The 10596-nt window shown below is 41.3% G+C and overlaps 1 protein-coding gene and 7 non-coding genes across 8 annotated transcripts in view; 1 reads left to right on the top strand and 7 right to left on the bottom strand.

Annotated features, from left to right (window-relative positions):
* Positions 1 to 1631: 1631 nt before the first annotated feature.
* Positions 1632 to 10596, bottom strand: part of ttll1 (tubulin tyrosine ligase-like family, member 1) — a 15070-nt gene continuing 6105 nt past the window's right edge. The window contains exons 7-10 of the mRNA XM_010740659.3: positions 8766 to 8909; positions 7153 to 7239; positions 6091 to 6254; positions 1632 to 2818 (exon numbers count right to left, since the gene is read on the bottom strand). Of these exons, the coding sequence (XP_010738961.1) occupies positions 2689 to 2818; positions 6091 to 6254; positions 7153 to 7239; positions 8766 to 8909 (525 nt within the window). The 3' untranslated portion in view covers positions 1632 to 2688. The remainder of the gene's footprint in view (positions 2819 to 6090; positions 6255 to 7152; positions 7240 to 8765; positions 8910 to 10596) is intronic.
* On the top strand, positions 3042 to 3128 carry trnay-gua (transfer RNA tyrosine (anticodon GUA)). Its single transcript is given in 2 exon segments — positions 3042 to 3078; positions 3093 to 3128. It is a non-coding gene; the product is annotated as a tRNA-Tyr (tRNA).
* trnay-gua (transfer RNA tyrosine (anticodon GUA)) lies at positions 3488 to 3592 on the bottom strand. The gene is made up of 2 exons: positions 3556 to 3592; positions 3488 to 3523 (listed from the first exon to the last, which is right to left on the bottom strand). It is a non-coding gene; the product is annotated as a tRNA-Tyr (tRNA).
* Positions 3988 to 4074, bottom strand: trnay-gua (transfer RNA tyrosine (anticodon GUA)). The gene is given in 2 exon segments: positions 3988 to 4023; positions 4038 to 4074. It is a non-coding gene; the product is annotated as a tRNA-Tyr (tRNA).
* On the bottom strand, positions 5207 to 5293 carry trnay-gua (transfer RNA tyrosine (anticodon GUA)). The gene is given in 2 exon segments: positions 5207 to 5242; positions 5257 to 5293. It is a non-coding gene; the product is annotated as a tRNA-Tyr (tRNA).
* On the bottom strand, positions 5618 to 5704 carry trnay-gua (transfer RNA tyrosine (anticodon GUA)). Its single transcript is given in 2 exon segments — positions 5618 to 5653; positions 5668 to 5704. It is a non-coding gene; the product is annotated as a tRNA-Tyr (tRNA).
* On the bottom strand, positions 8281 to 8367 carry trnay-gua (transfer RNA tyrosine (anticodon GUA)). Its single transcript is given in 2 exon segments — positions 8281 to 8316; positions 8331 to 8367. It is a non-coding gene; the product is annotated as a tRNA-Tyr (tRNA).
* On the bottom strand, positions 8540 to 8626 carry trnay-gua (transfer RNA tyrosine (anticodon GUA)). The gene is given in 2 exon segments: positions 8540 to 8575; positions 8590 to 8626. It is a non-coding gene; the product is annotated as a tRNA-Tyr (tRNA).

The raw sequence follows: 10596 nt of genomic DNA on the forward strand, positions 1-10596 counted from the left end.
ATATATGTGAAAACCGTCTTTGCCTATAAACCTGTTTCTGATTCGGGTTCTGTGTGACATTTACTTGTTGTATCAATTTCTACAGAGTTTTAAACCAACATTAAGGTGTGTACTGCAAATGCTTGTCTAAGTTTAACTAATAATGTAACTTATTTCAACCATCAAAGGCTGTCTAGCAAGAAAAAAACTTTATTTTGAAATCCACCAACTTCCGACTTTGCCATATTTAAAACTGACTAGCTTCATGCAGAACCGTGGAGAGGCGCGGCTGTCTGACGTCACCTCCCTTGAAAAAAACTTTTTTCCTGGTGACTTTATCCTGAGTGATCCTGAGGCACCCCTGAGGTCCGGGGACCCTGCAGGGGACCCCAGAGAGGCTTCTGAGGGTCGTCAGTAAAAATTACTACAAATTAACGGACACTTTGCCGGACCTTAATTTCATAAATTCAGAGGTTATTTATGTCACAAGTCATATAAAAATTAAACAATATAGTAACAGAGGCACATGTTTAGCTGTCAAATAAAGTAAGAGAGTGTGTTTCCTCCTATTGGCAGCATGTGAACACAAATTCAATGTCTTTAAGACTGAAAGATTAAAAGTCTAAGGGACCTTTTTAGAAATAAGTTTGAACTGTCTCTCGAAATTAAGCGTTGAGTCTTTCTTTACTCGTGCAGAAACCATGAACTAATTCTGTAATCTAACCAGAGATATATTTAATTCCGATTGGTGTTGTTCTCACTTTCAGATGTACAATGTGTTGTTATTTTTGCTCCGTCGCGTGCCGTGTGAGAGGATGTGAGAACTGTCCACAAACTAGAAAAAGTCTTTACACTAAAAATTCTGTAAAAGATTAAAGCCCCAGTTCACCTGAATCACAACAACACATTCCCCCTTTTATTTTTGCTTTAAAATGAACATTATTTATCGTCAAGGCAGCACCAATATGGATACTTTATTGAAAGGAAGACAGAAACTAAAAGGAAACGATGCATTTCTCATACAGAGGGATTTCAGTACCAAGAAGCTAAAAAAAACAAAACACAAAAGCTATGTGTCATGTACACAACATGAGCCGCACAGTTTCGAACCACAAGCAGCCAGACAAAACCAGAAACCAGCCTCACGTCGACCCAGTTCCTCGTTTGACTGCCAGACACACCTTTAGAGTTGAATGAGTAAATTTGGTCTCGAGCACAGGAGGATGTGTGTGGCCTTACACGTCTCACGTTGTTTGAGGGAATTCGATTACAGGCCGACGTGTCTGAGGCTTTTACACACCTCGATGAGCTGCTGTTAGGCATGTAGTAACCAGCTTCAGGAGCCGGGAGGAAACAACAAGGTGGTGGAGGAGTGTCAAGCCGTCAAGGTCGAGGAACGGTGCCACGCTGAGACTTTACATAAAGAACAAAAAGGTCATTTGGCTTTTGAAGGATTGACCTCTGATTAATCAGACAGATTAGATTCTTCAAAGGCTTTTTCAGGCCTCTTACCCCAGCGAAGTGACAGGAAACAGAAAATTACATTATTTAAATAGGTTAGTTTGAATTCAGCTGAAGTAATGAAAGCAAATAAAAAAGGCCTGTTACATAATCAGCAGAGAGTCGTCCTTCTTTTTTTGTTAACTCACATCGAGAGCCGACAATTCAGTTTCACAAAGCACCAAACGGTTTCTTTATCAGAGCGCGGCTAATCACACCTTTCTTTCATCCAAAGATGCCTCGTTTGTGGCGTAAATAACGAGATTATTACGATAGTCCTGATCAAGAGCAGGAAAATGTCATCAACTCAACCTTGCTTTAACATCACCCTCATCCTCACTTCTTTCCAAATAGCTCTGAACGCAAAAGCTTAAAGTATCGCGTGAGATAAAATATAAAATATCACAACACACACTGCACACCCTTCTCCTAATTTTCCCCAATACTGCACAGCCCTACTTGTATTCCCACCACCTTAGTATTTATGATATAATATGTGCAGCAGATATGGTCCAACTTAAAATGCAATATGAAGTAATAAAGTGCATTGAATACAATCTTAATGAAACCCCCCTGCATATACATACTGATAATGCACTTATAAAAACATTATTAAACTCTATTTTTGGGGGGTTTATACACATTTAGTACTTTGAATTCTGCCTATCAGGAATTATACTTTGCTTTAGTTAATATCTCTAGTCTCTCTCTCTCTCTCTATCATCTCACAGAGCTCCGTCTTTTTAGCACCTGTGTGGTGGGTCAACTTATGTTAAGTGTCGGGACGCAGTAATCATGCATAGTTCAGGTAATCCTCCTTGTTCGTGTTGGGTTTTTTCTTCACGTGTAGTTGTCTCTTCTCTTCTTTGGGAGTTTGGGCTGAGTTGCTGCTGTTGTTGAGATATGTGAGATTGACCTTCAGCCACACCAACATAATTTCTACATTTTTTTTAGTTACTCATCCATTCATACAATCAGCCACAAACTTCCAGCCTTTAAACTCTTCAAACATGTCCACATCATTGATTTTCCTGCCCTCCGGCAGTAGAGTCGTCGGCCCCTGTGCTTACAGTGGAGACAGGGAGCAGTCCTCCATCGAATAGTTGGGCTAAAATAAAAAAAAGTCTTTTTTTTTTAATCCCCCTGTGCCTCCTCTGTTGCACCCTGTAGTAACGTACAGGAAGTCATTGAGAGTCAGCACATATCGCCTCACTTCCAGGTGGCAGCGGCGGGGCGAACGCCCGCACTCCCCTTTGTGCCCTTTGACCCCAGGGACTGCCCGGAGCGGCTCCGCAGGTCACGCTCGGCGTTCTCGCTCTGCGCCTGCTCCTCGTCGTACCTGGTGACACGCAGAGCGAAACATTAACTCGTATCATGCAATGAAGAAATGCATGTGAGGGGGATTCCTGCTGCCCCCGCTCTTTGCCTTTAAATGGACTATGGAGTATGTAAACAAGGTGCTTTGCTCAAACAACACCCCCCCACACTGATCCACTTCACCCTCGCTTTTGTGTTTAAACACTCTGGAATGAGGCAGCCGGCTGGTGAGTTATTGCAACACCCCTTCGATAGCTCAGTTACTAGAGCGGAGGACTGTAGTGGAAAGGCCAGGAATCCTTAGGTCGCTGGTTCAAATCCGGCTCGAAGGAGTAACTTTTGAATACCAACAGATATTTAAGGTCCCCAGAGGATACGTCGTAAAAACATGTTGTTGATGGACTGGCTCTAAATTTGGTAAAAACATTCAGGGGATGAACTAGCACCGATTCTCGAGACCAAGGAGAATGAGAAGTAGATCAGAGTTTACTGATGTTGGACCAACATACTGCATTAAAAATAAATAAGAGCTATTAACTATCCATTAAAGTAACAACTGTTTGCCAAGTGACATAAACTATGATAAGAGTTTATGTCATGTATTGTATTATATTACAGGTACATGAGCCAAGGGGAAACACATCCACGGTCTTATCATATCTGAAAGAACGTTTATGAGCACAAAAGCTTCTCCTTCGAGCCGGATTTGAACCAGCGACCTAAGGATTACTGTGACCACCACTTTGTCTAGTACTCCCTCTACAGTCCTCCGCTCTACCAACTGAGCTATCGAAGGAAGACAGGGTGTCAACAGCAGCAACATGCATTCCTGTTTACTTTCAGCAAGGAAGAATTAATTAAGATAACACCTACTAAGTCAAGTTAAGGTGGAGTAAGGAATAACGCAGTCATTTCCTTTTCTCCTGTCTCTGATAGCTTTTACATGGACTAACTATGTAAACAAGGTGCTAAAGCACACACCGCCCTCACTGATGTGTTCAGAATGGGGCACCTATTGTCAGACAAGTATTGTGTCAGCATAACCGGTCTGTTACTGAACAGTGAGCAAACCTCGTCTGCTTTAACTGAGCCAAACATAACCAACACATATTCTACCATTTGTAGTTGTCGCTTGTGGAGCTGCTTAACAAGATTGAACGCTCTTCTTCACTGGTCTAAATTAAAAGTCACTCCTTCGAGCCGGATTTGAACCAGCGACCTAAGGATGCCTGTTGTAACCACTACAGTCCTCCGCTCTACCAACTGAGCTATCGAAGGGAGATGATAGCTGGTAGTTAACTAGCAGGACCAAGTGTATTTACTGAATTTATGGGCTGTATTATTGTGATTTAAGGATTAATAGGCTTGTTTGAGATGACCTGCACCTCACCTGGGAAGTGGACAAGCTCAGGCGATTATAGCAGGGGGAAGTGACAAAAAGCTTCCTTCATAAAATATACAAGAAGTTGTATCCACCTGTTGTCTGTCATAACTTTTGATCTGGCAGATTTGAACTCTTGGAAGTCACATTTATGGAAAAAGAATGACCTACATAGAATATTTCACGACAAACCGTCATTTAAAGTACTGAATTAGCAATCCAAACATTTGCACAGGGAGGAAAACCATCAATTATTTCCTTCAGTGGCAGACATAAATAGACTTGCGTGTTGTCCTTTTCACAGGTTTTCTGCCTCTTCACAACACTTATAAACTATGTAATTCTTAGACTAAACACATTCCACTTTTCTGGCAAACAAACGCTGTCATCAAGTTTCAATTAGGCTTCGTCTAATCTTTATTAATGTGGGAATGTGTGTGTGTATCCTTTGTTCTTTTTTATGTCCGCCTTGTGCAGCAATTTGCAATTGCTCATTTAGATAAGCGCTCCATAAACAAGCTTTATTATTATTATAGTCAACCACACAAGATGCTCCTTAACTGATTAAACACAACATGAACGAATCGAGTTGAATTAAAGTCACTTTAAGTGAGAGGTCCACATAGTATGTTTAGTTTAAGTATGTTTTAAGGGTGTACTGATCGGTATTCCCTGTTTTTACAGACTGTACGTTGAACCACATGTGGTCTAAACTGGTCTACTGTGTGTATGTATCAGTCTTAATATCAGTGTTGGAAGTAAAAGTTTCAAGATCTCTAGTGTTTTCATGACATCTTATGGGGTAGTAACAAACAATAAAGTAAGAAGCATTCACTCCTTTGTCAATATAATGAATCAACAACACGTTTGGTACATAGCAGCTTGTTTGAGACATACAGTATGTTGAGTGCTAGTTAATTAGTAACAGCATACTGTAGAAGTGTACAGTACCAACAGTCTGTCCTGTTTTTATCTACTGTTTGTTCAACCATATGCAGCTTTAGTTCTTGTCCCTCACTTAAAAGTCACTCCTTCGAGCCGGATTTGAACCAGCGACCTAAGGATGCCCGTTTTAACCACTACAGTCCTCCGCTCTACCAACTGAGCTATCGAAGGGAGACACTCTCGAGCAGATCACTAGTAGGATCATGTGTACTCACTGAGTTTACAAGCTGTATTTTGTGAGTTACATGGCATAACATGACCTTTGTTGAAAAAAAAAAGCAATATATATCCCATATATTGCATGTTGAGCAATAAACTAGTCCTAGTTAGTTAATTAGAGCATATTTAAGATTGTTTTGATTGATGTTGTATTTTTATTTATTTTTTTGTTGAATGAGTTTGTAGAGAAATATTTCCAACCGCAGACTCTAACAAACCTTTCAGACTGGATATTGAACCATACACAGTGTAAACTCACTTAAACCTAAAAGTCACTCCTTCGAGCCGGATTTGAACCAGCGACCTAAGGATGCCTGTTGTAACCGCTACAGTCCTCCGCTCTACCAACTGAGCTATCGAAGGGAGACGACAACTGACTTTTCGCCAGCAGGACCATGTGTACTTTGTTGAAAAAAGGCAACTCAAAATGTGATTACTGGCCCACATATAGACTCTAACTAGTCCTTGTTAATCAGTTAGAGCCTTTTTTTAGTTTGTACTGCAGACTTTCTGTTTTTTATCTAATGAATGTTGAACTAACACACCAGCAGGGCCCTCACTTAAAAGCTACAGAAGGGCTGAAGGCAAACAGACAATAAATAACAGGTTGAGGTCAGTTACATGAGAAACTTTCACTTTTGACTGATATTTTTAGCCTCTGTGCGACTCCCCCCTTTCGGCTGCGAGAGGTTGCTGAGTTTGTCTGACTGGTAGATTTTTTCTTAATATATTTTTTTAAAGTCACTCACAGAACTTGATAGTTGCCCAGGGCCTCTCGGGGCGGGCTGCGGTTCCAGCGGCAGTCTGGGATGTCCCCGTTGGGCGTGACGATGTTGAGGGTGTCGTTGATGAGGTTGTACTTCAGGATGCGGTCGTTGGCCGTGCTGGAGGTCAGCGAGGGAGAGGCGTTGACCTGAAGCGTGACACGGACAAAGACGGCGGCATTAGCATTTGAAGAGAAGACACACGGGGACAGGAAGAGCTTAATAACTCGCAGGCGTTGGCGCAGAGTTTGATTTCCTTCTGTCCACATATAGAAGCTCTTATCTGACAGGAAACTCTGCTGCTAATGCGCTCTAACAGCTGAGCTCGTAAAAACATACACTGAAGAACACACACTTTACTTTAGATTCGCTCATGCCCTGTTTACCTGTTCATGTTGGCTACGTGTAGGAATAATGAACACAGGAAAGAGTTCCTGACTAGGTTTGTGGCACATGTTTCTTCAGTCCCTCGCTGAGGACCCTTTATGCCCTACAACCAACTTTAAGTCGCCCAGAATAGATCAGATCAGTGTCTGTTAACAGAAATAGTTCAGACTTAGCCTGGAAACCCAGCTACTCATTGTACGGCTGTCAAAACGAGTCCAGCAAAATGTGACAGGCACATAACAAGCACAACATTTAGGGATCGAAAAAGACATGATACAACGATGACAGAGGAATCCTATTTTAAGTTTTAATATTAGCCAGCTGATAAGCTTGTATTACAAAGCACATAATTCAGGGTCTTTTCAGCACTGAAGAGGTTAAAGACACACCTTCAGCACACTTCGAATACAAAGAGGCACACACATCCACACAAACACACACGCAAAGTTCAACCTTCGGGGCATTTAAAGTCGAGAGTCAGCATGGAGTCACTGTGTAAGCATGTTAAGTATCTCTGGGCTTGTGCATCTACAGGAACAAGGCGAAGAAAAACATGTTGATTTCACAAAGCAGGGATGACTTAAACCACTTTCTTTTTTTTTCTGGTGTGAGTTTGTAGGAGTGTCCGCTCTGGTTAAACTCAGTTTTTTTTCCACTCACCTCAATAAGCCATGGCTTGAGCTTGTCATCGATTATGATGTCATACCCATAACACTCGAAACAGTGCTTGTCGTTGTTCATCACAGGCTTGGAGAGAAAGAGAGAGAGAGAGAATTAGAAAGAGGAACTGACCCACATTGTGCCTGATTGTGATACGCTGGGAAGTCTTTAATGCAGCTGAGAATGATTCAGCAGGGAAGCGTATTAGTGACTTATCAGAGCAAAAATATGGACACGTATCAGCACGCAGAGTGACCTGTGTGTCGATGGAGCGAGAGGGGAAGTGAGTCACATCACTTATAGAAGAAAAGGGAAGCGTGCATCACGCTGGGTGTAACGAAAAGAGTTCACAACATCCAGATTGTTTAACAGCTGTGAGTTTATAAGTGATAGTCTGCTGGAATCGCTAAAGGCCTGGCACTAAAAACAACAACTCACACACTGACGTGTGGCTGCAGCACTACAAGTGAAGGCTCAGAGGGAAATGTACTTTTTTACTCCACCGATTCAAAGTTTCATCCAAGCAGCGTCTAAAAAACACGACGTATGCAAGACTGAATGCTGCATTTACATTCATGCTACAGAATTCATATTGTAATATAACACTCTGAAAATACTTCAATACTGAGTAGAATATATTTTGCTCATAAAACTTCTGTATTTTTACTCTAGTAAAACTTTGATGGGAGTATATTTGATGGGACTTAAACGAGCTTTAATCGGTAAAATAGACTGAACCAGAATGAGAATAATGTTGTATAATTTATCATTTATAATAATAATGTATATGTGTAGATGGGTACATAAGCAACTGTTTGCTAACAACTTCGGGATATCAACTTAAAAAGGTCAGTGTGGTGTTCATAATGTGTTTCTGCTGCTCAGAAGTGCCCAAAGAAATGAGATCTATAATAGTATAATGGCATGACTCCAGCACGACACAACAGACTCACGAAAGTCTGGAAAATGTGGTCAAGTCAAAGACCAACATACAGTATGTTGGTGCTAGTTAATTAGTTACAGCATATTTCATAAGTGTACAGAAGGGTCTTGACTGTTTACAGTACGGTAACATTTTCTAGGTATTCGCCTGCTCTTGTACTGTATGTTTGACAGGTTAAAAGTCACTCCTTCGAGCCGGATTTGAACCAGCGACCTAAGGATGCCTGGCACAACCACTACAGTCCTCCGCTCTACCAACTGAGCTATCGAAGGGAGCCATGACCAAATACACGGAGAAACACTTTATGTAGGGGAATGTCGGCCTGGCGTATGAGAACGCGATAAACTTCAGGTTGGAGTGACGCAGTATCACAACCCACTTCAGACTTAACTAGTTACAAGTACGATTGGACAACATGTTTGACTACACACATTTAAAAGCTACTCCTTCGAGCCGGATTTGAACCAGCGACCTAAGGATGCCTGGTACTTCCACTACAGTCCTCCGCTCTACCAACTGAGCTATCGAAGGGCTGGGAGCAGGGGCTAAAATCGATCACAGCTTGAGTGGGTAACACTTATTTATGAGTGCCATAATTGGGTCAAAACTTCCTTAAAGTGTTACAGTTTTGAACCTGTGGGACTAAAATGAAAAAAGATTGTCCACTTACAGCCACGGCCTTCAGTGACTGCACCACGATCCAGTGGATCTGGTCAAACAGTCGGCTGGTCACCTCCTTCCCTCTGGTGCTCTCTAGGTACAAACGGAGGTTACTGACCGTCCACTTGCCTCCATGGACGTGGTTGTAGTCATCCTGCATTAAAGGTACACAGTCTAACTAGATACTGAAATTCTTGGTTTGATGTACAGATCAGCTTGGAGAGTAACGTGAGGACCTGGAATCAGTGTTCATTTTGTCACCCATTTTTCAGTTTAGTCTTAGTCTTGTGTCAAAGTTCATTCTTAGTCTTAGTCAATTTTAATCTTTCACAAATCATTTTTCTTAGTCATATTTTAGTCGACTAAAAGTCTCAAAATTTTAGTCCAGTTTTAGTAAAAAGATTTGAATCTTTTTCTATTTATTTCAGGAATATTTTTTTTGTTTATTAATTCCAGTTCACTTGTGTTTCACAGCTAACACATTGATTAAATGTCTTGACTGAATTGAATGAATTCATCTTCAATGCAACTTTGCTAAGTGTCTTGTCTGTTATTTCAAAACACACTCAATATGCACTTGATTTCATTTTTTAGGCATTGTGACTTTTTCTGTGCTTCTAAATAACGGAAATGGGACCAGTCTCTTTTTCCTTCAGAGCATGATCGTGCTGTCCGTACGCCGTGTTTCTCCTGCATGCTGTTTGTTTTCAGGCCACAGGTGCGAGAGCAGCAAGAGGCTCTCAAACGTGTGGCCGTGACGTTGCCTACAGTAAAAGAAGTGCTGGCACAAACACATGACAGCAGGACTGGATGTTGCTTTTTTTCTTATATAGTCGACGAAAACAAGGAGGACATTTTTGTTTATTTTTTATTTCTTGCGTGACATTTTCGTCTCGTTTTTATTCGTCAACAAAAACGCACACTGGCACATTCTTCGTCAGCGTTTTTAGAACATTGTATCGTCTCATCTTAGTCAAGGGAAAAAGGCTCGTTGACTAACATATTTCGTCTCGTCTGAATTAACACTGCCTGCAATTGAAAGTCTTTGGATGTAGTCAGCGGAGGTTATTTGTAATTTTGTGAAATTGATTTAAAGAGGCACTCCACCAGTTTCACACATGATCGTTACAGGGAGTTGAAGGGAGATTTTTTTAGTCTGGATGTTGCTTAATATTTTGAATTTTTGACCAGGGTCCACTGTTTTTCAGGATGACACATCCACTGCTGCTTCTTCAAACATGACAGTGCACAACTGAACTGGTGGAATACCCCTTTAATATCCAATATAACTTATAATAAACTATAATAATTAACATATAATTCATATACTGAGACTAGAAGCTGATTTGAACACTATGTTCTAATAACAATCTGTAGTACTAGCCATACTAGACAAGATACAGACTTACCCCGTGTTTTTGGATGGCCCATTAGTGAGGTGAACAAACATGTTGTCCAGTTCACTGGTGCTGGGCGTGTATTTGACCGTGCAGAACCTGCAGAAGCCGAGCTTGTACCTGAGGACCAAACCGCAGACAGAGCTCGGTCAAATCACGGTGCTAGTTTTTCATATGTCCTACTATAAAACATTAAGATGTACGTTCAGGGCTTACATGTAGCATTTCAGAGGGCGATATGTGGTGACGAGAACGTAAGACGCAGGTCAAACTTCTTCCCTCCTATCAGCAGAGGGTTGTCGATGTACAGGGAGATGACGTAGGCCTCTTTGCCACTGGATGCTGCTACAAACCTGGAGGTGAAAAAGAAGAAGCCAAATGTCAGAAAAAGCACAAACCTCTGACCAATATGACCAAATCAACAATTTATTCATGGCTTTTGAC

Source organism: Larimichthys crocea, chromosome XX (genome assembly GCF_000972845.2).
Source record: "Larimichthys crocea isolate SSNF chromosome XX, L_crocea_2.0, whole genome shotgun sequence".
NCBI classification, from domain to species: domain Eukaryota; kingdom Metazoa; phylum Chordata; class Actinopteri; family Sciaenidae; genus Larimichthys; species Larimichthys crocea.